This window comes from Vicia villosa, linkage group LG6 (assembly GCF_029867415.1).
Source record: "Vicia villosa cultivar HV-30 ecotype Madison, WI linkage group LG6, Vvil1.0, whole genome shotgun sequence".
In the NCBI taxonomy this organism is placed as follows: Eukaryota; Viridiplantae; Streptophyta; class Magnoliopsida; order Fabales; family Fabaceae; genus Vicia; species Vicia villosa.
Genome location: NC_081185.1, coordinates 157,025,237 through 157,052,858, shown reverse-complemented (window position 1 = coordinate 157,052,858; position 27,622 = coordinate 157,025,237). Strand labels below are relative to the sequence as shown.

At 31.6% G+C, this 27,622-nt stretch overlaps 2 protein-coding genes and 1 pseudogene across 2 annotated transcripts; 2 read left to right on the top strand and 1 right to left on the bottom strand.

Moving 5' to 3' along the window:
- Positions 1–1,079: 1,079 nt before the first annotated feature.
- LOC131615100 (F-box/FBD/LRR-repeat protein At3g14710-like) lies at positions 1,080–2,702 on the bottom strand. The gene is made up of 3 exons (XM_058886604.1): positions 1,737–2,702; positions 1,473–1,637; positions 1,080–1,388 (listed from the first exon to the last, which is right to left on the bottom strand). The coding sequence occupies exons 1-3, from the start codon at positions 2,700–2,702 to the stop codon at positions 1,080–1,082; spliced, it is 1,440 nt and encodes a 479-aa protein (XP_058742587.1).
- Positions 2,703–3,928: 1,226 nt separating this feature from the next.
- LOC131615099 (putative F-box/LRR-repeat protein At3g59160) lies at positions 3,929–12,755 on the top strand. Its single transcript, XM_058886603.1, has 4 exons — positions 3,929–4,918; positions 5,005–5,166; positions 5,253–5,520; positions 12,376–12,755. Exons 1-4 carry the CDS (start codon positions 3,929–3,931, stop codon positions 12,753–12,755), a joined length of 1,800 nt encoding a protein of 599 aa, XP_058742586.1.
- A 310-nt stretch (positions 12,756–13,065) lies between these two features.
- LOC131615098 (calcium-dependent protein kinase 10-like) lies at positions 13,066–13,839 on the top strand (annotated as a pseudogene).
- The last annotated feature ends 13,783 nt before the right edge of the window (positions 13,840–27,622 follow it).

Genomic DNA, 27,622 nt, shown 5'->3' with positions numbered 1-27,622 from the left:
TCTTATCTTCTGATCACTAATAATATGGGACAGCGTGTCCATGCACATCACAATAAAGTAAGGTGACATTGAATCAACTTGCCTTAAGCCTTTCCAAGGGGCCATATCAATCCAATCCCCATCATCTTCTCTAATCATTAAAATTTTGTATCTTCTCTTCCTTTGAATCGCTTTATAATACTCTGATAATGTGAGGACAGTTTGAGGTTCCTAGTAGAGAACCTATTGAAAATTTAGTTCTCACCCCACATTGCTTATTATTTTATTTAGGACCGTCAAGATGTCGCAAGTAAGGAATCAATTTTCTTCTTTTCTTCTATCCTAGCCGTCACTTTTCTTCTTTTTCCTTCCTCTCTCTCTCTCAAAGAGGGGTGATTGAGGATCAATTTTGATCCAAAATCACCCCTCCAAATCGTTTTTGTTTATCTATTACTTAAATAAGTGATTTTCACACCTTTTCTTTTTGTCTTTTTTGTGATTTCGTGGGTCATCGTTTGTTTTGATTTCCCATATTTCTGTGGTGTATTTTGATTTCTCGTCTTTGTGCGGGTATTTTGTTTTTCCGTTTTTGTGCGGTGTTCATTTGTTTCAGGTTGAAAGATTAGTTTCGATCTAGTGCAGATTCAATCAATGACTTTGGTGTCGTCAACGCTACAGATCCGGAAGCATGAATATTTCGGACATCTCAATACAGTCAATACATTAATATTTGTAGGCATATGCAATTTGCCGTTTTATGCTATTAACATGGATGCTGTGGATTTATTCGCAGATTCATCCTTTTTGTTTTTGGCGATTTTGAATTTGTATTGCAACGATGTACTCTATCGATTTGAATGAATGAATATTATTTATTTTCTGTCAAAAAAAACTCCACTAATGTATTTTACTTTTTTTAAAATTATTTTTGTTAATCATATTTAACATTATATAGTTATTTGTAAATACTTATTATATCGTATTACAACCGATAGCATAAACACATCTCTATTAATATCTTAAAATTTATTAAACAAACTTTGTTATTAATACATCAATCACTACAAGTGAAACAGAAAGAAAAAAAGAATTATTTACTCTTATATGAGCACTAGTTTTTCTCGTCCAACTACTTCTTCACTTTGAAATTTTTCACTAATCCTTTGACGCCCATTTTGAAACCATGCAATATTAGAACTCCACTCCAAAGATTCAACAATATCTCTCCAATATGGACTCAAAACTATTCGCTCAAGTTTGTTGGCATATTTCATAATATTCATAGCAAACTCAATTTCATACCAATTGCCAACACAACCACTCAATTCAATAACTTTGACCTCCTCATGAGAGAACGCTTCAACATCCCTAGCAACTTTTTGATTTTCAATAATCTCAGGATATGTGAGCTGTAAAATGCAAAATCAATTTTTATACTAATGAACACACAAATCAAAATATCTAAATCGTGTATGTTAAATATGTCCACTTACCATGACCGAAAGTTTCTGCAAAAGTGGAGAAGCTTGTAAGATAGTTAAAATGCGTGATAGATCAAACTCTAATAATTTCTGCGGGGTGTTGAACGGCCGGAGAAGAATCAAGTCCAACTCCTTGAGATGTTGAAGTGGTTGAATTATTTTTAGGGAAGTTGGTACCTAAATAAGAAAATGTAAGATTCATAAAATATCATTTAAACAACAAAGAAAGGTAAACAATTCATGTTATTCCAACATTATAGTGTATGATTATCTAACCATTGAATAAAGATCTAACTGCAAAATCTCAAGTTTAGGAAGAGATACGAAGAGTCTAAACGCATAAAGATGTTGTTCGCTATCATAAACAGGGAGCTGAATGTTCTTCAATATGGGTGTATTAAAGTTCATGTAAGCCGAACAATGTCCATCGTAGTCCAACGAAGTGAGTTTAAGGCAATCTAGTGAAGTCAGGTTTACCTCCTTCCAGGAATTGCGGACATGGCATGATTTAAATTTGAGACGACGTAAGGAAGAAGTCACTATCTTTAGTGTTAATGATTTGAGTTCACAGTTAATCAAGTGAAGTTCTTCAAGTTGTGTTAAACTTTCAACAAAAACTCCATCCACTTTTACACATTTAAGTGAAAGGAAACTCAAATTTTTGAATGGAATAAAGTTGCAGTTAGGGGGAATGGAAAGAATACAACTTTCAAGACACAAATGCTTTAGAGTTGAAGCATTAGTCTCTAAAAATAAGTTGAAGGAGAATTTATAATATTTGCGCGGACGGTCGCGGAGCTTATAAGGGCTTCCATCAAAGAGTAAATCTATTCTTCGAATCCCTCTTTTGATTACAAAACTTATCCATTCATCAATAGTACTTTGTTGTTGAGAATTTAAATAGAAGTTGAGCAAGAAATAATCAATAGATGTGGCAGGAGAATGCATGAGAAATTGATCTACACGTCTTACAAATTGATCCAAACTAATCTCCAAATTGATGGTTCTCTCTATAATAGAAGTATAACGACTAGGGATATCAATAAGATACCCTTTTTGTAGTAGTTGTTCTTCAGTGTTTTCAAACACATTGAAGACATCAAAGTAAAGATCTCTTGTTAGAGCCCAAAGGTTACACCACCTTTTTGAGAGTATTCTAGTTTTCAACAAATCTTTCATAGATAACTTTGTGAGGATATAGAACAATATGCAGTCAGGCAATTGACTAATGTGATCAAACATTTCATAGGTCTCTGAGCCCACCTGAAATAAACACTCAATACTATAAGGTTATAGTATCATGCTAACATGTGCCCTAAGGGCACATGTTAATGTAGAATTTTTTTCTAAAAAATTGTGCATTGTTTTCATAAAAAATTTATAATTAATGTGTTTATTACGTTTTTCAATACAAATTTACTATATTTAGGTTTTTTAACATGTGCCCTTGGGACACATGTTAGCTTTATCCATACTATAAAACCTAACTGAGAAAGCAAACCGCGCAGAGACAACATAATAAACATAAAGTATATGATTTACCTTCTTCAAATTGATGCTGCCGATGATGTTGGATTTCATCGTAACACCTGACATGGTTCTTCTACCTTTTCTTTTGCGTTTCTCTCTCTCTCAAAGTTAGGGCTATTGATTCTCGAAAATTAGGGCTTTATCGTTTTATTTTTATAGCCAATGAAATTCAATATCACTAAGAGCACAAGGGATACTCACCCAAATATTAGAGTGGATTTAAAATTAAAAATTCCAATAGAGATTGGCGCCACAAAGCAATGGATATTGATCCAATTACATTCCACAACCATGAAAGTAGTTTTGCCTTATTCACCTATAACAATATTATATATAAATACAAAACATCATTTTATGAATAGATTATAAAAATATTATTTTGTTACCAGAATAACTCTTTTTATTCCTTATTTTGAGCAACAAAATGTGTAGCAAATTAGAATTTCCGAAATTGCCTAATTTTTTGGATTGATTTTAGGTAAGTTCTTTAGCACCTTAAAAAAGCATTATAAAAATTCAAAATTCATCTTTGCTTATAAAATAAACCACTCAGCTATATACTATGGTTATTATTATTTGATTGCCACGATTCAAAAGTTTGAAGGCATTATCAAAATTAAAATTTTACATTAAATAGAACCCTAATTTACATTATTGAAATAGAACCTGATTCAAAACTTACATTATTTAAATAGAACCCTAAAAAGCACTAAAAAAAATGAAAATAAATACAACCCTAATTTGAAAGAGAAAGAAGAAAAACGATATAAGGTACTACTCCCACTCCCAACGTTCGCCCACATCAATTTGAAGAAGGTAAATTATCCACTCTCTCTGCGTTTGCTTCATCGGTTAGGTTTTATAGTATTCAATGTTTGTTCGTAGTATCCATGTTATTAGCTTCTTATATGGTTTCTATATATATATTTCAGATTAAAATGTTTGATCATATTAGCCAATTGCCTGACTGCATCTTATCTTACATTCTCACAAAGTTATCCATCAAAGATTTTTTGAAAACAACTATACTCTCTAAAAGGTGGCGTAACCTTTCTAGTTTCAGAAGAGATCTTTACTTTGATGTCTTGAATGTCCTTGAAAACACTGAGGAGGAGCTACTACAAAAGGGGTATCTTATTGATGTCCCTCTCCATACTAGTTATAGTTCTTCCATGGAGAGAAGGCTCAATTTGAATATTAGTAGGGATCCATTTGTGAAACGTGTAGATCAATTTCTCAAACATGCCACAACTATTGATTCTTTCTTGCTCAACTTCTATTTAGATTCTCAACAACAAAGCACCATTGATGAATGGATAAGTTTTGTAATTGCTAGAGGTGTTGGAAGAATTGATTTACTCCTTATTGGAAGCCCTTATACACTTCGCGGCCTTCCGCGTAGACCTTATAGATTTCCCTTCCATTTATTTCTAGAGACTAATGCTTCAACTCTGAAGCATCTGCGTCTTGAATATTGTCTTCTTTACCATCCAAATCCAACTAACTATGACTTTAGTTCATTCAAAAACTTGAGTTTCCTTTCACTTAAAAGGGTAAAAGTGGATGAAATTTTCTTTGAAAGTTTATTATCTAACTGTAAACAACTTGAAGAGCTTCACTTAATTTACTGTGAATTCAAATCATTAACACTCAAGATAGTGAGTTCTTCCTTACTTGATCTCAAAGTTTCATTATGCTATGTCCTATTCGGCAACATCCAGAAGGATGTAAACCTGACATCACTAGATTGCCTTAAACTCATTTCATTGGACTATGATGGACATTGTTTGCCCAACATGAACTTTAATACACCTATGTTGAACAACATTCAGCTCCCTTTTATATATAGGGAAGAACATCTTAATGCATTTAGACTCTTGGCAACTCTTCCTAAACTTGAGATTCTGCACTTGGATCTTTATTCAATGGTTAGTTAGTCATACAATACAATGTTGCAACATGAATTGTTTATCTTTTGAATGATATTTTATGAATCTTATATTTTCTTATTTAGGTCCCATCTTCCCTAAAAATAACTCAACGACTCCAACATCTCAAAGAGTTGAACTTGATTCTTCACCGGCTGTTCGACACCCCACAGAAATTAGAGTTTGGTCTTTCAGGGATTTTAACCATCCTACAAGCTTCTCCACTTTTGCAGAAACTTTCAGTCATGGTGAGTGGACATAGTTAACATACACGATTGATTTTGATATTTTGATTTTCATTCATTTGTATAAGTTTTGATTTTACTTTTTACAGCTCACGTATCCTGAGATTATTGAAAATCAGAAAGTTGCTAGGGATATTGAAGCGTTCTCTCATGAAGAGGTCAAAGTTATTGAGTTGAGAGGTTGTGTTGGCAATTGGTATGAAGTTGAGTTTGCTATGAATGTTATGAAATATGCCAACAAACTTGAGCGAATAGTTTTGAGTCCATATTGGAGAGTTGTTGTTGAATCTTTGGATTGGAGTTCTGATCTTGCATGGTTTCAAAATGGGCGTCAAAGGATTAGTGAAAATTTTCAAAGTGAACAAGTAGTTGGACGAGAAAAACTAGTAGTCATATAAGAATGCATAATTATTTTTCTCTGTGTTTTACTTGTACAGTTGTAGTGATTGATATATTAATCACAATTTTTTTTTTGATAATTTTTAAAGATATTAATTGAGATGTATTTATATGTCCGGCTACCGTACAATATGTATCAAGAAATTATTATACAATGTCAAGCATAACCATATTCAGAGATGGTCAGTTGGAATTCAATCAATAAAGGCCACCTTAGAGGAAATCAAAAATAAAGGCCACCTGTAGAGTTAGTTACATGATTAGCAATTCAACTTTTAAGACATAATGCATAAATTCGGCAATTCAACTTTTAAGACATAATGCATAAATTTGGGTCAGGTTGATCTGTGATCGGAAAAATAGTAAGTGTATTATTTTCACCGATGTAGTTATAATGGGTTTATCCCAAGTATCGATCTCGAGAACTGCGTAGAAAATATAAGTTATTATAATGAGTCAATTAAACAAAAGAGCATAAGGGTGCTTTTGATTATCAATGAAATAAGTTGAAATAATACAAATAAGTTGAAATGAAAATTGAGCTTTTTATAATATGAGAAAAATGCCAAGGTAAGGTGTGTGATTTACTCTATAACTCCTCTGGATTAAGATCTCTTTAACAAGTTCATAGAATTCAATTATTTATTCTTAAGGATATTTATTCTTAAGGATATTTTTCCTAAGTCCTTAGTGAAAACCTTTTGGTTTATAATCCTATTACCTAAGTCCTTAGAGACATAGGAGAAAACCAAATCTTTTATTAATCAAGAATTTCTAAATAATCATATGGTATCCCTAGTCCTACGTGATAACTATACGGTTCAATTGCATACAAACCTTAACAATCGTAGTCCTACAAATTGTTAACCATAGAACAATCCTTATTGATCCGATAAAGACAGCATTAAAAACATTATACAATCGAATTGAATAATACGAACATTTGATTAACGAAATACGAAATCCAGAGTTATTACAAATGAAATCGGGGTGTACCGATAAAGACAGCATTAAAAACATTATACAATCGAATTGAATAATACGAACATTTGATTAACGAAATACGAAATCCAGAGTTATTACAAATGAAATCAGGGACACCCCCTAGCACTGAGGGTTTAACCTCTCATAATATTCAAGAAACACAAATCAAATAGTTTTGACATTACAAAGATGAGTGGAAACTTTGATCTTCAATGGTGTCCACCGTTGAATCTCTCCGTCTCCGAAACCCTTGATGAAGCTATCTTCCCCTCTCTCTGGAATTCTATCGTATTCTGCCAAAAAGTGTTTCTCCCTTGTCTCAAAATCACTTTTAATTTGTTCTAGGTTTTCAGGTCCCAGACAAAACACCCAAAATGCCACTGGTACTTTAAAAATAACAAAACAGAAAAATCAGAATTTCTGTCCCGCACAGCCGACACGGCCGTGTCACTTGACACGGGCAGACCGTGTCAGCTTCTGCCACTTTGGGGAGAGTTCTTCAGAAGGTCTGACACGGCTGTGTCATCTGACACGGGCAGCCCGTGTCAGCCTCTGACTTCATAATTTGGCTTTGACTTCAACAACAAAGTTGTAGCCCTTTTCGTTAGCGAAATTTTGCCACCGGAACCGCGTCATTCCGAGTTACGAAGCTTTAGTTATGATCAAAATACTACACGATTTTCAGCTTTTTTTACACCAACACTTGTGAAATTTCCATCTGATCTAGAATTAAACTACAACCACCAAGTAGAGAGATCAAAAACATCTAAAAAGACGTGATTATAAAATAAATAACATAATGCAAGCTAATTAACAAAACAAAGGGAAATCAATGAAAACTCTTAATAAACAACTCAAAGTGTTACCAAACTAGGTAGAAATGGTGATCGATCAATCTGCATAAGGTATATTTTTATGCACGGTGCATAAGTCTCGTACGAGTAATATTTAAATTGTTCTGAGTAATATTTTAGTTAGAAACAATAATATCATAATCCATTCTGAGTAATATTTACACTATTCTGAGTAATATCGAATTTTAACTATTTTGAATAATATATTCATTGTTCTGAGTAATATTTATACTATTTTGAGTAATCTGTATATTATTTTGAATAATAAATATAATACTTTGAATAATATAAACAATATTTAAATATTTATGCACCGTGCATAAAGATCAACACATCCCATGAATTCTAATCTTTTGTCTTTGATTCCTTCATTGCTTGCTTCATTTCGTCCCTGAATAAAATAATAAGCTATGTAGGGTGAGTACTAAATTTCCAGTGAGGTTCTTACTAAGAACCTCAAGTTGTCGTCATACCATCACATTAAGTCCTCAGATCACTTCCTGTCGATGCTCATTGAACTTCTAATAATAGCATGCCTAACTTCCATATAATAACTTCATTAAGCTATTCAATGAGGGGTTGCTAGCTCGGCTCCTCCTAACTCAATTTGGTGCACCTCTTGTTATGTAATCTTCTATATACTTTGGCATCATGCTCTTCTTTTGGCTTTTCCTCCATTATCATTATGGTCTACTTCAGCTATGGTATCAATCTTTTATTGGAAAAAAAGTTTAGTTGTTCAATACAAAAAAGTGTGATGTAGCTTCAAAACATTAACGTCGGCCATAGAGTCAACTTTGCGTTATGTAGGTGGACTCTAATGATTTTAGAAAATTCCTTTACCCACCTCCCTATGGGGTCACCCCCAGCGAAATTCCCAACTTACCCCTGCTTCGGAGATTCATCTCCGAAGTTTTTTTTTTAAAATTTTTTTATATTTCGGAAATGCATTTCCGAAATGCATCAAAATTCATTTATTTTTTACAATCAGGTAAGAAATGTGGACACATGTGCCTACGTAAGCCTTCTAAGACGGTTACCTTCTAAGAAATGTGGTAACACTTTCCTACTTAAAAGCCTACGTAACAAAAATTGGGAAGCTCCACAGCCACGCCCTATTTAAAAGAATAAAAAAATCTTTTAAATTTCGAGGTGCCTTTCCTTCTCCCCACCACTCTACGGTTACCTTCTAAACACTTTCTTATTTATAAACCGCTCTCTCACTCATTTTTTTTTCAATCATATCCCAAATTATTTTCGATCGTTAGTCTTCTTCTTTGCTTTAACGTTTTCTATCTCTTGTTACTGCTTTCATCACAATGTCTCGCCGCGGTGGAGGAAATCATCCCGAAAATCGCCGGAGTTAACCATCTCCTGCACATTCTCAACAATCATCCATCAATGCTGCAGGATCAGGACGTGGCCGTGGTGGCCGTGGCTCTCGCGGTGGACGTACCTCCAATCCTTCTTCCTCCGGACATCCACCTCCTCCGTCATATGCTCCGGCCCCGGTCACCTCTCCTCCGTCTGTTGTTGCAGCTCCGGTTGTTCGTCCATCTGTTTCAGCGCCGTTTGTTCCATCTGTCGCAGCGCCGGTTGCTTCCTTGAGTTCGGCTCTGATCTCCATCGAGAGCCTGACTGCCGAAGTTAAACAGAAGGCTACTCTAGAGTCGGCTCCGTCGTCTCAGAAGGAAAATTGGGAAGGAAAATTGGGAAGGAAAATTCAAGTTCGTGCTAATCATTTTCAGTTGCGAGTGGCTGATAAGGATCTACACCACTATGATGTAAGTATAGTTTGCTCATAAGTTTTTTGTTGTTGTTTATTATGTTGGTAAGTTACAATGTGGTATGGATTTCTAGAGGATCAGGACTTTCTAACCTGTTGCAGCGTCTCCTCCATCGTCTTCATCCGATTAAATAAAACGAATCGTTCTTGTTTGTTATTTTTCTTCTGTCCAGACCTTTTTTCGGAAGTGCATTTCCGAATTCCTCCAAGGGGGTGACTTCGGAGATGAACTTCCGAAACACCACATTTTCTGAAAATGTAACTTTATTTCGGAGATGCATCTCCGAAATCAATATTTTTTATTAAAAAAAACACGTTTTCGGAAGTTCATTTCCGAAAACACCTTTTTTTCAAAAAAAAGTACCTTTTCGAAAATGAACTTCCGAAACAAGGGGTAGTGTTGTAAATTCACCAGGGGTGAGCAAGAAGGTTAGGAGGTGGGTGAAAAAATTCTCTGATTTTATTCATTAAACTTTAATTTTTAAGACTACCTTAATAATGGTGTGTTGTTGCATGGACTATGGGGATCGGTTTGGTGTGGGTATTTATGAATTTACAAAAATTGGTGACGTTTATTCTTTTTATTTTATCTTGGATGAATGTTATAAGATTTTAAGTGTGAAAAGGTAAATTAATTTTAAAATCTCTCTCATCTCCTTGTAAATCAACCATATATTTGAATAAAATTTTTCCTTACATCCTCCAACCTCTTTTGAACAAAACATATATTTAGTTAAAATATTTCTCTCACCTCCCTTCCATTCATTAAAATACATCTTATCTCATCTCATATGTTGAACCAAATAGACCTTAAAGAGAAGCTAACTAGAAAGAAGGAACATTATGGTGGTTATTTGGCTAGCTACGGTTTGGAGCTTGTGGCTAAAGCGGAACGCTATTATCTTCAAAAATGAGACTTTTAGCTTCTTAGAATGTATGTCGGAAATTGTTCTTCTTTCGTGGAATTGGCATATGTCCTTTTACAAATTAGTGGTTAATTGTAATTTTCACTCTTGGAATATCTTTTCGGTCATTTGTTTCGAGTAGAAAGAGTTTTCCGCTTTGTTATTGGTTGGGCAGAGTATCCCTTATATTTCTTTATTGAATTCCATTGCCTATTAAAAAAAAAGACATATTAATATCGCAAGTTATTAGACTAAAATTTCTTTAATATTCATATTTATTTATTAATAGCGGTAAAAGCTTGAGTCCTGATAATGTACTCTTAAATTCTCAGGTTCAAATTCGGCTAGATGCAAATTATTCTAGTTTTGGGCTATGTCCATACAAGACTTTGTTCTGACTTTAAATGACTCTTTCGCAAGTGAACAATATTATTAATCTCCTTGATTTAAACCAATGCAAGACCGAATTTCAATATTTCAAAAAAAAAGTAGAGTCCACCTAAACTTTCTCTAAATGAATATAAAAAATTAAAATAAATAACTAAACTAAATATTCTATCTAACCAATTTTGTAATGAGATTAATTGTTATCTACCGTCAATGTAAAATATTTTACATACTGATGCATCACAATCATTCAGAGATGATACTTTAAATACAATTAAATTAAAAAATTATAAAATCATAAAAAACTTTAACAAGTATGATTAACTAAATATATAAAATATTTTTACACTGTCAATAGGTATAAACTACTTCTCTAAGGTTCGATCTTTTACCACGACGTCAATTTATATTTCTATATTAACGTAAACAAATTGTTGATATTTATATATCAACAACTTTTTAAAAACAAAATTAATTTTTTTTTAATATTATCCTTTAATTTTCTTTATTAAGAAAATAATTTTATTTCCCCAATTTTTTTACTTCCCGCTTTTTTTATTGTTTAACTAAAATTTAAATTTAAAATCCGTTGAGTTTAGTTAAATACAAGCCAGAGAAACTCAATATTCATATGCAAAATTGCAAATTCCAATCTCACGAAAATTTGAACAATAGACTCAAACCCCTTTATGCAAACTTCGAGATTTTAATAAACACACAATACCATTCTCAATCTGTTCATCTGTGAACCTTTTCATCTTTCAAATTTTCAGTGTATCGCAAGCTATTCGAATTGCAAGCCCAACAAACTCTTCCTCATTGCAAATCATTGTTTCATTCTTGATTGTACTGTCATTGTTCTTGTTTTGAGGAAGATGATTTGTTTTTGGTTTTTAGACTTTGCAAGAATATGATAACAATCATTAACTCAAGATAGCCATTAATTGAGTAAGTGGTTTCATGTGACTCAAGAAAGCCGTGAAATTGGATTAGTTGTTGTTGATAAATTCTTGAATTGTGTTCTTGTTTTTTCTCATATTTTCTGATAGAGAGTAGAATTATATTATTTAAGTTAGTTTAGTATTTATATTGATATTTTTATGTATTGATATTTTTATGTATTGTTATTTAGTGGACTCTTATTAATATTTGGGCCCTTAGTTTATTACCCATTAAGAATATTATATAATGTAGTCTCATAGAGACATTTGAGATCAATCAAAGAAAATCAAAGTTATCTTTTATCTCTATTTTCTTAGTTTGTTTTTAATGTCTTTTCTCTTTTATTGTTGAAACCCTAATTTTATTAGCTTTGATAGGAATCTTTCTATCAATTGGTGCTTTCATCCATGCACTCAAATCCTCCTATGGATTATCCTTAGCATACACCTTCATATCATTCATGGAGTATTTCTCCTACTTATCCCACAAACCCCTCTTTTACATCTCCTACCACATCTTCATTTCCATCTTTTTTTCATGGGAACTTTTTACACCTTGTTACACTCATGTTTGATCATCATCACCAAATTTGTATCCAAATGGGTATTCCCCACATCCACCTAATCCTAACTCATATTCATTATCTCCTTATTCATATGACCACAATAATTATCATCAACCATTCCAACCAAAAAACACTTCTTCCACAATTTGTCATCAATATCAAATCCATTCTAGAAATATAAGAGGCTCTAATAATCATTTGCAAGTCTCTCGTCCTAGTTTTAAGAAACGATCTTTCCAAAACCCTAGTAAAACCCTTTCTCGGTTGTTTTCTCGAAACACAGACAAATCTTTCACACTCTTCCAATCTCCAATGGCACCAGCAACTAAGAATAAATCCTCGAAACCAAACAAACTTCAAAAAGCTAAAAAAAACAACAAATCGTTCCAGTCATAGCCGATTCCTCCTCCGAATACGAAGAAGAAGCACCACCACAGCACCTCGAACTCGACAATGGCGGTAACGACTCAGGCTCCAATTCAGACTTGTCTTCCGACGGGGATGATCACTTAGCCGACGATTTCCTACAAGGAGGCGACGAGGAAGGCGATGAGTACAAAGAGAAAGCCTCGGGTTCAAAATCTGATTCGGAGTTGGATTCTGACTCGGATTTCCTGAATGATAATGACCCGAGTTGTTTGTCGATGTCACCAGAGGAAGAGAAACAGATCGTGTCTGAGTTGATTAAGAAATTGGAATTTAATTTGAAAGAGGGCAGTTTAAGCAAAGCTGATAATGGTGGATCTAAAGATGCATCACTTGAGTGGTGAAAACATTCCTTCTCCCACGACTGTGGTTTCAGAACCTGTTAGTGCATTTCGAGCTCCTAATTTCACTATTGTCACGACTGTCTCCCTTTCCAGAGCCACCTGATTCAATCACGGTAAACCAACTCACCATCTATTTGATGAAATTCTGGAACGAGATGCTTCCAGATTTTTTGCCGCCGAGGTGTTGCGCATCATCTCTATGACCTACGATCCATGATCACTTGCGACTAAGGAAATTGAGTTTCTGAATAGCCCACACAAGTCAGAACGAATTTTTCCTCATAGCACATTGAGTCAAGACTACATAAATATGATGTTGTTTTTTCAATTAGACTTGCATCAATGTTCTACACCTAAACCACCTTCAGTGTCACCTCAAACTAGGGAGAAATTTTCAGAGATTATGGGGAGTCCTCACTATATGGCACCAGAGGTTTTCAAGAGGAAATATGGTCCAGAGGTTGATATATGGAGTGCAGTGGTGATTCTATATTTTTTTTTATGCGGGGTGCCTCCGTTTTGGGATGAGACTGAACAAGGGATTGCTTTGGCAATTTTGAGGGGAGTAATTAACTTTAAGAGGGAGCCTTGGCCTTAGATTTCTGATAGTTCCAAAAGCCTCGTGCGACAGATGTTGGAACCTGGTCCTAAAGTACGCTTGACTGCCGAACAGGTGCTTGAACATCCTAGGCTAAAAAATGCAAAGAAAGCTGCGAACGTTCCATTAGGAGATATTGTGAGGACAAGGCTTAAGGAGTTCTCGTTGATGAATAAATTCAAAAAGAGATCTCTCCGGGTAATTGTAGAACATTTATCTCTTGAAGAAGTAAAAATAATTAAAGACATGTTTACATTGATGGACACTGATAAAAATGGAAGAGTCACATATGAGGAACTGAAGGCTGATTTGCAGATGGTTGATTCGCAACTAGCCGAGCCAGAGATAAAGTTGTTGATGGATGTGGCTGGTGTTGATGGGAATTTAGCAGAGGATAGTGCTTGCCAAAGATGGACCTTGTGCAAAAATACTTTTTATGATTCAGCATATGTTTCACATGTGGTGTTTATGTTCATGCTCACATAATGTTATTATTATGGCAATTGTAAGGCGACAGTGAAGTTCTGCACACTTAAAGAACAACTTTGTCTTGCGCTCCGCAATGATTTGAAACTGGGACCAGTAACTTTCGTTGTTCAGTGTCTGTATGTGGCTCCCATGTTTGATAACCAAAAATCATGTTTCACTTTGCCGCCGCCATCAAAGCCACCGGATCCTAATTTCGACATCAATAATTCCATCACTCCTCCACAACCTCCTTCTAAGGTATATGTCATTTCACCAAATGTTCCAGCTATTTCTGAAGCTCATTTTGCAATTCCAATGGCAGGGTGTGTGTTAAACACAATGAATATTATGCTAAATGCATCCACAATAGCTTATGGATCAAGAGTTTTTTACATTGGAAGAAGAAGCATTGAAAATATGGTTTAAGAAAACAAAATCATTCAAGCCTCCAATTCTAATAGTGATTGGTGACAAAAATTGGACACTAAATCACTTAGATTCACGTTGAGCAACGGCGCCATTGATTACAAGGATTTTCTTAACAATGGTGACCCCGAGTTCAGTTGGACAACGCCCGAGGATAAGTGGCAGAGCTTTACTTTGAGTTACACATCAGGAACCACTTCTAGTCCGAAAGGCATGGTATTGCATCATCGCGGAGCATATCTCATGTCGCGTAGTGCAACAATGGTTTGGGGAATGAATCAAGGGGTAGTTTATCTTTGGACTTTACCAATGTTTCATTGCAATGGTTGGTGTTATACTTGTGAGCAGATTAGAGGCATTGGTAAGGTCACTGAAGATATTTTGAAAGAAGTTTTTGGAATAAACACATGTGAGCAGATGCTGGATAATGGTAGCTACATGTGTGCTCTTTTTTTTTCTAAGTCAATAACATAATTTTTACTCTGTGGGTTGATAAAGTAAAATAGTTTCTACTTTGGAAAAGTTAACCATAGGGATTTACTCCACATACCTATTGGGTTACAATGAAGGTGAATTTAGCTAATATCTTGTATTTAATGGTGTTACTTGTCTACAACTCAAGGTTGTTCTTTAAGGGGTGAGTAATGATAGAGAGTAGAATTATATTATGAATAATGATATATAGCACGAAGATACAGTTCGTTAAAATCACGCGAATGAAGTGGCAGTATACTATTCATTAGATTTTACTATTCCTCTCACTTGATTATAATTAAATTGAACTAGAATCAATTATCATGCCATATTAAAATAAATGATTGTTTCAACCATAAAATTAAGAATAGGAATTTCCATGATTTTTCGGCTAACATTCACATTCATTGGCTGGGCAGTAATTCGTGAGGCTTTCGTGAAAAATTCTTTCGCGTCAAATAGCATTGCTCTTATATTATTTAAGTTAATTTAGTATTTATATTAATATTTTTATGTATTGTTATTTAGTGGGCTCTTATTAATATTTGGGCCTTTAGTTTATTACCCATTAAGAATATTATATAATGTAGTCTTATAGAGACATTTGAGATCAATCTATTTTCTTAGTTTATTTTTAATGTCTTTTCTCTTTTATTGTTGAAACCCTAATTTTATTAGCTTTGATAGAATCTTCCTATCATTTTCGTACTCTGATCATGTCATTTCAATTTGTTCTTGAATTTACAACCATCCATTTTCCTTTCGGGCTATATTGAGAGTGATAGTCAAATTCTGAAAAGTTTAGGAGGAGTGTTCTTCGTGATCTGGTTCGTCTTCAATTTAGTTACTCTATCTCTTAAACTTCTTGTCTTTAATAATTCATATAATATTTTAGTCATTGTCCAAATTACACTAGTTTAAAAAGTTGCTTCAAAAACATTATTCTAATTAGGTGCACTTCAAATCACCACACCATGATGTTGCATGTTGGCTTAAATTGTTTTTGCTGAGAGTTGTTTTTCATTTGGACCTAATTCTGAAAAACAAAAGTAAATGAAACTACTTATTAAAAGTAAATGAAGTACCTCTTTACTTAAACTCTTTTAATTCTTCTCCCATACTAAAAATTATCCTTTATTTAACTATTTTAAAGAAACATATTTAAAAAAGCTTGGAATTATTTGAACACTAGCACAATGATTGTTATTTAATGACCACACACCCTTACATCTCTTATAGTTAAAGCTTGAAATTCAGAATTTTGTGGATCATGGTATGGTTAAGTGACTTATGATTATTAATGAACAAAAGCAGTAAAAAAAGACATAGTTTTTCATTTCTTATATTTCATGTATTCATCAAGTACAACTTGTCCTTGGGTTTGTGACTTTATTTATGAACACTTAATGTGAAATTATAACGGCATTTTGTTTACTCTTATTTTGTTTTTATTGTATAGTGGATGTGAAATTATAATGATAATTTTGAAAGAGGTGTTATGCTATTTCACTTATATAACTATTTGAATTATAATGATAATTTTGAAAGAGGTGTTATGCTATTTCACTTATATAACTATTTGATTGATAATTGGTGTTGTTTTTATTGTTAATCCGCTTGTTTTTGTTTGTTGCACCCTTTGAAATTTTATGTATATTCTTTTAAAGGCTCCATTCTCGCATTTTTGTCCTGTGTTGAATAACTTGTGTTGAATAACTGACATAATTTTTTTGTGTGTAGACCATGGACGACGGATCTAGGTATTGAGAATTGGGGGCATTTAATCCCACATGTTTAATTTGATTTTAATAAATAATTAATTGTTTTGATATTTTGACCCCAATTAAAATAAAGTGTTGCCCCTACCCGGGTTCGATCCCGGATGGAGTAAAAAACGCTCTGGGGCCATGGTGCCGTCGCCTCCGAACCCGGGTCCGGATTAGTCACGTGGGGCCCCTTTCCCCCGCGGATACCGGTCGGTTAACGCCAAAAAAAAAAAAATAAATAAAGTGTTGCCCCACATATTATGGCTTGACGATCTCAAATCATAAAAAAGTCTGATCCCTTCCCAATATAGTAAAATTATAAGTGAAAATGGATAGCCCAAAAGGAAGTCCAAGAAGAAAAATTGAAACAATATCAAATTTATATCAGTTTTAGGTATCAAATTTTACTATTATATATTTAGAAATCCATTAAAAATTTTGAATTTTGAAATCTCTTCAATTTTTTGATATACAAAAATGTAGGTTTCATAGGTTTTATAATATACATTTTTATAATTTTTTATAAGTATTTTTAATAATTAGTATTGACCCCACTTATCAAAATTTATGAATCCGTCTATGTCAACGTTTCCAAAACGATAGAAAATGTCGTCATAAACAATTACGCGACAATGGCCTACGTTGCTTTGCATCCATTTTCCTAAGTAGTACGAGACAATGGCCTACGTTGCTTTGCATGCATTTTCCTAAGTCATTACGAGACAAAGGCCTTGAGTAAGTCATTACGAGACAAAGGCCTTGAGACGAGATTGATGTATTATGCTAGAAAATTTTGGGAGACTTTTTGTTTTGAGCTTACTATCCTCCCAAAAGACCCATTGCGGGTGGGACAATTCGGATAACATACTGGATTATTCCGATTAACCCCACTTATTAAGTTTAATTGAGCTTAGCTGGTAGCTCATTTTTATTTCAAGACCCGAAACAACATCACCAATTATGGTTCTTATTATGCGTCAAAACGTCAAAAATAATAAGGTGCACTTCAAATCATGTTGTGGCACATTGTTGACTTAAATGCCTTTTCTGAGAGTTGTTTTTCATTTGTACCTAATTCTGAAAAACAAAAGTAAATAAAACATTGAAAATTTATCCTTTATTTGACTATTTTAAAGAAACATATTTAGAAAAGTTTGGAAAATAACGGTTATTCAATAATTACACATCTACCTCTCTTAAATTAAATGAAAGTTTAAAAATATAAATAGTTTACTGACTTTTAATAATGTAAGAATTCAAAATTTTATGGATCATGATATGGTTCAGGTACTTGATGATTATTAATGAACTAAAGCTATAGAAAATGACTAATATTGTGGTGGTACAATATATATATATATATATATATATATATATATATATATATATATATATATATATATATATATATATATATATATATATATATATATATATATATATATATATATATGAATATGAGAAGAAGAAACCAAAATAAATCAATGAATATACATGAGTTTTAATTAGGGGAAAAGAAGGTGATAAACCATGGAATATATATGTAATGATTTTTAGCTAGAGGAATAGAAGAGGATAAGTCGTGAAATATATGTGAATTGAAGAAGCAATAGAAATGAATCAACCAGTATAAATAATTTTTAGTTAGAGAAATAGAATGAAATAAGTCATGGAGTATATATGGAATGATTTTTAGTTAGATTGGAATGAAGAAGCAAAAGAAATTAATCAATAAGTATAAATAATTTTTAGTTAGAGGAATAGAATGGGATAAGTCATGGAATATATATTGAATAATTTTTAGTTAGAGGAATATAACAGAATAAATAAAGAATATATATGAAATGATTTTTAGATAGAGGAATAGAATGAGATAAATGAATACATGTGAAATGATTTTTAGTTTGAGAAATAGATGGGATAAGTCATGGAATATATGTGGAATGAAGAAACAACCAACATAAATCAATAAATATACATGATTTTTGGTTAAAAGGGGATAAGTCATGGAATATATATGGAATGATTTTTAGTTAGAGTAATACAAGAGGATAAGTCATGAAATAAATGATTAATTTAATTTTTTTATTGAAATAAGTACATGTTTTAGAAAATAAAATGAAAATTTAATAGTTTAAGTTTTGATGAATGTTGAATATATTAATTGTATAGTATTTAATCTACTTAATCTAAATCTAAGGTTGTCATGACGACAACCCTAGACACTGTTAGAAAATTAATTTCAATCAAATGGAATCGAGGCTAAATCGTGAACAGAATCACTTTCTTTATAGTATTTCAAGCACTCTCAAATTGTCTTAGAGTTTCTATGCAGGAATACCCAGGATAATTCAGCCTTCTTGAGTCTGCACAAGACCGACGAAAACTCGAATGTAGCGAAGAGTGTTTGGAATTTACTCTAAATGATTTGCGTTTTTGTGTTATGAGAATTCTGAATCCGAAATTATGCTTTTATAGGCCATGCTGATATTGTTTCACAAGGTAGCGACCCTTGGTGAAACAATTTCTTTTTCAAGAGTTATGACTTTTGGCCCACAACATGGTTCACCAACGGTTGCATGTTTTATTCTGCAACATTTCGTAAAGAGTTGTCACTCTCCGAATTCAAAATTCAAATCATAGCATATTTTCCTTGTCATTTTGGAACACACTCATATTATTAATTATTATAAATAATTTGCAACAATCCCCCACTTGTTCTAATAATGACAAGTCTAATTCCAGAATATAGAAAGCAAAAGAGTGTTAATACTGTTAGCTATCTTTCGATTTGAACTTAACCTTAGTAAAGACAACGCAAAGCCTAATCAGAATGTTAGGTAGCTATGCTTTGAACCGTTATCCCATGTGATCAGACCGGCGTTACTATACACACACTCTTTAAAGGTTCTTCGCCTACATATCTCGCCTAGCACTATTTATGGCCATGTGCTTTTCCTGTTCTTCATGAATTTTTCATGAGAGAATCTCCAACTCTCACTTTAAGACGACACCATCTTGAAATTCATATAGGTGAAGTTCAGTTTGTATCTATTTCTTGAGATACATATCCTCCTTGATATAGAACTTCATTAAGAGTTTTAGAAAACTCAACCCTCAATTATGTAATAGTCAACATTGTCACAAAATGTTGCATTAACTTCCAAATCAACGACTTGTTGTTACCCATTGAATCTTAGGTTAAGATGTATTAACTTCAGATTGGGTTGCTATCATTGTCGGAACGCTTATTTAAGGAGTTTCAACCTCACACCTCTCGAGGTTGTCTTTACTAAATCTCTGGCAAGTAGTTTAGTAAATGAATCATTCAAATTATAGATCGATCGTATATATGTGAATGAAATGATTACATCTTTAATCAATTTTCTCACGAAAGAATGTCTAAGGCCTCAGTGCCCAGACTTTTTATTTTACACTTATCTGAATTGTCTTGCTAAATGGCTTGACTATCACATTGTTTTAACACCTTTGAAACATTGTCTTTAGCCAATGGAACTTCCAACAGAAGGTCCTTCACCTATTCAATTTCTTGAGTAGTGGAAGTGAGATCCACACACTATGGCTCCATAGTCAAGAGAGTGGTTCATGTTTGTTTCTTGCTCTTACAAGAAATCTCACCCCAACTAGTGTAAATATCCATTTAGTTGTAAATTTATGATCTCCAACACTCGATATCCAACTCATATTGGTATTTCCTTCTACTATGGCAGAAAACCTACCATAACGGAAGTCAAGATTTGGTTTTAAAAGATAATCGAAATTCTTGTGATGTCCTTCGAATGCTCACCATTTGGATTGCTAGTAAATCTACTCATTTACTATTTGCAACTGCTATATCGCATATAGTACATTGCATTAGGAAACCAATTTCACTTGTGTATTCATTATAGCCATAACTCTTCCATCATTATTTTTAGAGGTGTCAATTTAAGGGGCCAATTAATTTGGGCCTCAGCACCAATATTAAGAGGGTCTAAAAAAGTTTAACAATAGTAAGCCCTCAAATACATAAGGCCTAAAGTTAGAAGGCCCTAAAATCAAAAGGAGGCCATAAGGCCAAAATAAAATTAAAAAACATAATTATGAAAAATAAAATTAAAAAAAATCGAAAAATAAAACTAAATTTTAATAGTTTTTTTAGGTGCCATCTAGAGTGAACCACCATCCAAATGGTTCATGGTGACTTTGAGAGATATTTTTCTATTTGTTGTCATCTGTTTCATTAAGTAGTGGTTATATCATATTTTTCTAAACTGCTATTTTCAATTCTCCACTGAATCTATTAAACGATATGATCACTGTTTCCATTCTCATCACAGAGGAATACAAAGAAAATCACTTTATACCATAGAAAAAAAAGCAACTTTATCCTATGTGATGTTTTAACTAATTAATTTAAGAAAACAATTCTTATTAACACAATTGGTATTTGAATCAATTTTTAACACAATCATATCCTTGAACAAAACTTTACATCAAATGCATAATCCCTCAAAACTCAATTATACTTATAATAACACAATTTTCAATTTTTATTAGTAAATTTACAACAAAAAAAAATTAAGATGTATAATAGAAGAGAAAAGTGGTACAATCCCGGTCTAATTAACATCATTCAAGTACAAATTTTAATTCAATTTTATCAATTTAAATAGAAAGAAAAAAAAAGTAGGAGTAAAATTATGATTTGTGAGTCATGGTGGTGGTGGTTGGAAACCTGAGTAAGATAGAAAGAAAGTAAGACTATATGATGTGTGTGGTAACATTGTAAGATATCCTAGAACATTTTAATCTGATGGTTATTTTTCATGGTTCACCATGAACTATTTGGATGGTGGTTCACTCTAGATGGCACCGTTTTTTTAAATAAAAAAAACTATTAAAAATTTCAAAATCAAACAATTTTTTAAAAAAGATTTAGAAAAAGTTTTTTCAAAAAAATAAAATAAAGCTCATATTTTATAGATTATCATTAACCGTACGGTTATAATCTTGTATGCATTTACTAAATATTTATTTATCATCAACTTATAAAGATAATCTCACTATTATCTTATCAATAAAAAACTTCACTAACATAATAAATTACGATAAAATAATCATATTATATGAAGTAATATCAATTAGCCTTTTTTAATAGCAAATCAATTATACAAATAAAAAATAATACAAATATTACTTTCACTCATAATAAGATTAAAAGATATAAATAAACAAAAACAAAATAAAACTGATTTTAACAAATGTACTTTTAATCTCTTTCATTAATTTGGCTTCAAAATAAAAGTATGTTTTGTTTAACAAATAAACATTTATAATCCTTAAATTCTTAATCTATTGAACATTTAAGTATTTTTTAACAAATGAATAATTAGAATTCTTAAATTCTTAATGTAAGTATACGTGCGACGTAATGTAGATACTATTAAGATATGGCTACCACTATAAATGTGATTGAAAAAATAAAAGGATTATGCTTTGAAATAAAAGTACTTTTTGTTTAACAAATAAATAATTACAATTTTTTTTTTGCTGAACAGAACAATGGAGTAATCTTGTGCAAGTTTTTGGAATAAAATAGGGCCCTTTCAATGGGGCCAAAAAAGAAAGCATTATGTAAAGGGCCTAACATTTTAGGGCCTAAAATAAATCTCTAATAATAAGGGCTTAATATATTAGGGCTTTGATGGGGCTAAATAAGTGGGGCTTTCAAATATAGGGCTTATTTGACAGCTCTAATTATTTTGACACTAAGATCAAATTGAATATTCATTTTTTGAAACGTGATAGTTCGAACTTATCAAGAACTTTCTCAACAAAATGTATTTGACTAAGTTCATAACCCCCACTATTTTCGCATTACTTTGATCCCCAAAAGAGTGTAAATTAGTCCAAGATCTTTCATCTTGAATGTGGAAGTTTTCTCAATATAGTGTGTTTGACTATGTTTTAAACCCCCACTATTTCGCTTTACTTTGATCGAAAAGAGTGTCCACTATTTCAAGATTTTCATCTTGATTGTGGAAGCTAGAAACCTCTTTGTTTATAAGATTCCATTCATCTCTTTGATAATGATCAACATGTAATCAACATAGAGACAAATGAATATCACAATATTCTTACACAACTTTGTGTACAAACACTTATCACAAGAATAAGATGAAGAAGGTTTTTAGATAATCATGCATGATGATGCAAGAAGGTTTTTAGATGAAATGAGAGATAAAATTATGAGCAATTTAAAATAAATAGTATGAATTGCAATGAGTACCTTAGTTATGTTTACTTCTCTCAAATCTTCTCTTGAATTTCTATGTTAAACCTTCTTGGTCAACTTCATTATTTACATGTATGACACTTTTGATCCTTTTATTCTTGGATAACCTTTGTCTTCATAAAAACTAGATATAAGATATTCTTTACAATCTCCCCCATTTTGATGATGACAAATTATTTGAATCCTTGTTTTGATAAGAATTAAAAGTCTTCCCCTAAATTGTGCATCTCCCTTTTAATTTGGAAATCTTGTAATGATATAACCAAACTTTTGGTGCCATTATTTCGGTGCATATTTTAATCAACACAAGAATTTGACAAACTTGCACACCTTTTGTTAATTACCAGGAAGCATATAACCTTCTGGTTATTCCATGTAAATCTCCTCATCGAGATTTCTATTTAGGGATTTCTTTTTTTACCATCTTTTGATGAACAATAAGGTCTTGCAATGAAGTTAATGCAAACAAAATTTTTAATTTTATTGTGCTTGCTTCTAGAGCATATGTGTTGAAATAATCAACATCTTCCTTTTGTCTGGACCATTTGGCTACTAATTTATCCTTGTTGGTGTTTAGTGTACCATCACTATGACACTTCCTTCTAAACATCCACTCGCAGCCAATTAAGTATGGTTTGACATTTTTGGATCCATCTCGTCTTGGATATCATCCTTCCATAAGGAGGATTCCATTGAAGTTACTGCTTCATTATAAATCTTAGGATCATCTTCCACTTGAAGAATAAGGCCATTATGAACAAAAAAATTTTACTATTTCCTTCTACACAAGAGAAATAAGTCGAAAAGCGATTTTGTTCGGTCCTAGATCCTTAACCTTTTAGACTTTCTGTTTATTCTAAGTTTGAGTTGTTTGTTTAACGATCTTTCGATTGGTGTTTCAACAATCCGCGGAGAACCTTCCTCACGGGGTTCTTAATTTATGGAAAAATCGGATTCCTTATCCTCCATAATGAGGCTCTTAAAGAATTTTACATCTCAAAATTAGACTTCAGATTTAGAAGTTTATATACTTTACTATTGAGTGCATATTGTACAAAGACACATTTGATCTATCGAGGACCAAATTCATGTTGTGATACTAAATTTTAATAATTGAATTGACTTAAAAAGATTTTCAAAATCTTAATTACACATTTATGATTAAAATATGGTGGAATTCTTTCCAAAAATGGCAATTGATAAAGAGTATTAAAACAAATCAATCAATCAATAGAAATAAAATATAATAAAAAAAGCAGTACACTATGCTTTTGTAAATTATCCATCCGACACACCTATTAAAGCATAGATATTTTTAGCATTTTAAAATCAAGTGACATCCTCCCAAAATAATGAATATATGCTGAATTCAATTGAAGAATAAATTAAAAATACACTATGTCATTATTAAAGAAAAATTAAAACTTTAAATAGAAGAACAAGTCAATTCCTCCTTAAATCCAATTAAATTTTCCATGAGCAAAATAAGTATGTAGCGTCTATGAAATTCAAATGTAAACATACAGTGCATTATGAAACGGTTGTAATAATAAACCAATATACTGCACTTTATATTAGGAGCGATAAACCGTATAAGACGCATCACTTCATGATACAACATACAATAGGCAACAGTTCAAACAAAATTTTCAACTATTGCTGAAGAAATTTTTTCAAAACACTGCATACTTATTTTATATTTACAGGAACAAAATATTAAAAAAAACATACATGTTATGTTCATTCCGGTGCATTACGCCATATTTTATATCAACCCAAAAAATATAATATATATTGCAATCACTATTACAACAATTTTTATTTTAAAAAAAAAACTATTTTATTAATGTCATATATCTTAATTATTACCGAAAAATCATAATATCGATAATTAAGGTTCTGTACCGGTTGTGAATAAAATTTTATATTTTGATCTTGATATTATAATTTTCACAATTCTATAAATTTCTTGAAGAAAGAATAAAACATACCCGGATTGATAATAGCAATTATTCTTGTGTTAAGAATATGTCCACGGCACAACCGTTCCTCATTTGATACTTCTTGAAATGAAAGTCTAGATTGCCATTATGGAAATTACTATAAGATTGTTAGAAAATTAATTTCAATCAAATGGAATCGAGGCTAAATCGTGGACAGGATCACTTTTCTTATAGTATTTCAAGCACTCTCAAATTGTCTTAGAGTTTCTATGCAGGAATACCCAGGATAATTCAACCTTCTTGAGTCTGCGCAAGACCGACGAAAACTCGAATGTAGCGAAGAGTGCTCTGGAATTATTCTAGAGGATTTGCATTTTTTGTATGTTATGAATTCTGAATCCAAAATTATGCTTTTATAGGCCATGCTGATATTGTTTCACAAGGTAGCGACCCTTGGTGAAACAATTTCTTTTCCAAGAGTTATGACTTTTGGCCCACAACATGGTTTGTCACCGTCCGAATTCAAAATTCAAATCATAGCATATTTTCCTTGTCATTTTGGAACACACTCATATTATCTATCATATAAGAAAATTGATAGTTCTGTAAATTCCAATTATGCCCAGCTACTCATTTAGGCTGCCACATGGATGCTGTTATTGCACTCCTTTTATTTGTTACCCAATGTATAAGCTTATTTATTATTTTTTATTTGTTTCTACACTATTTTTTTAAACTTATATATCAAAGTCATAATATAATATTAAATTATTTTTATTACCTTCCCAATGCAAGATTATCTAACCACATACTCAACCTATATACTACTTCTTACCTTTTTCATTATCTTTTTCAACCCTCTTATCTCTCTCTTATTCTCCCTTCTCTCTCTTTATTTTCTCAATTTTATGCATTTTTTTTACTTTCATATTTTCTTTTATTAATTATTCTCTAACATAAATCCTAATCAACTCTTCCATTTTTGTTTGCAAAATATAATATTATTATCCAGTCTCATTAATTTTTAATATTATGATTTTTTAATCATTTTTTACTTTTTTTTATATTATAAACAATAATGACTTAATTTTTTATTTATCATGTTATGCTTTATTATTTTTCACCTTATATTTTCAATTATCTTATTTTTACTATTTTAATCAATATTTTATTATTACATAAAAAGTAAGATATTTAATTTATAATATTTGTTTTTTATATTTGAATCTGATTAAATCTTATAAGTGGACCATGTTATTGATTTTTTTAAAATGATTTTAAAAGATATAATACATTAACTACAATTATGAATAATTTTATTACACATCAAATATGATTCATAAAATTTTAATTTAAATTAATGATAAAATTTGAATTTATTTTTGCAAATATTTTTCTCCATTTTATCTCACAGCCCCTTTGCATTATTATAGTCATGATATGACAAGCAATCCTCTTTCACGTGATGATGTAGAGTATGTAGTACTATAATATTTTGATGTATCAACATTAGTAAAATTTATGAAAGACATGAGGTTAGAACTAACCAGGAGTGTTTTCCATATATATCATATGAGAATGTCTTCTTTATATAAGAATTGAGAATGAATCTGAACCATTGGATTTTAAAATAAATGGTGGAGATTATGTGTGAATATTTTTTCTCTCTCCTCCATCATTAAAATAAAAGATTGAAGAGAAAAAAAATTCACACATAATCTCCACCATTTATTTTAAAATCTAATGGTTCAGATTCATTCTCACATTCTCATATAAAGAAGGCATTCTCATATGATATGCCCTTTATATATATATATATTTTATATATATATATATATATATATATATATATATATATATATATATGTCATTATTACATTTACCAAAGTTATTCGAAATAGATTATTTCAATATTTTCTAGCCCGGAGTTTCCAAAATTCTTGCTTTTAAAATGAAAAATAATATATAAGAAAATTCAAGCTTTCAAAATGAAATTAATTTTTGTTTTGGAATTAATTTGTGTGTATAAAGCGGTCATGCAAAAATAGATTTATTTTTTACAAACCTTTTTTTAATATAAATATTTAATAATTATAGTTTATAAGTTAATTTATCGTAATCTTGACTTAATTTTAGTATTTAATAAAAGAAATTGATTTTCAATATGAGTTATTTATACATGTATAAGAAAACAACTAACAAATAAAGTAATAAAATTGCAATATTTTCAAAATAATCACTTATTTGATTTTATTATTTTGAACTTATTAGGAACTTATGATATGGAGGAGAAAATATACGTGTATCATATTAATAAAAGCCCCTTAAAATATTTTATAATAAATAACAATTAATATTAGATTTTTTTGACATTGTTATTGATGACATATATGTCACGTGAATCTATGGAGCTGGCCCCCAAACCAAACCGAAACCGCAAAAAACCGCATTTGGTTCGGATTAGTTTGGGTCATCTTTTAACAAAACCGCACGGTCCGGTTCGATTTGCGGTTTGTATTTTGTAAACCGAACCAAACCAAATCAAACCGCATTATGTTACAACGTAACTTTTGCTTAACTCACATCCAACCCAAACTTAAATCTATTATACCTTAGCCTTATGATTACGAACAATTTTCTCATCCTTACACATATGATTTTAGTCCCGATCTTCTCAAATCTCTAATAGCATCATCGCGCCTTCTTTGCCACATACATCTTTTCTCTTTTTCTATAATCTCTACTCTCTTATATTATTTCTTTTTCACCTTCTCATTTTTATGCAAATGTTCCCTATCTTAGTTTCGTTTTTATCGCACATCTTCTTCTCTAATCTCTCAACTCTTTTGTTTTTTCTTTTTCACCTTCACTAATCTTCCGTCTCTTCTATTTTT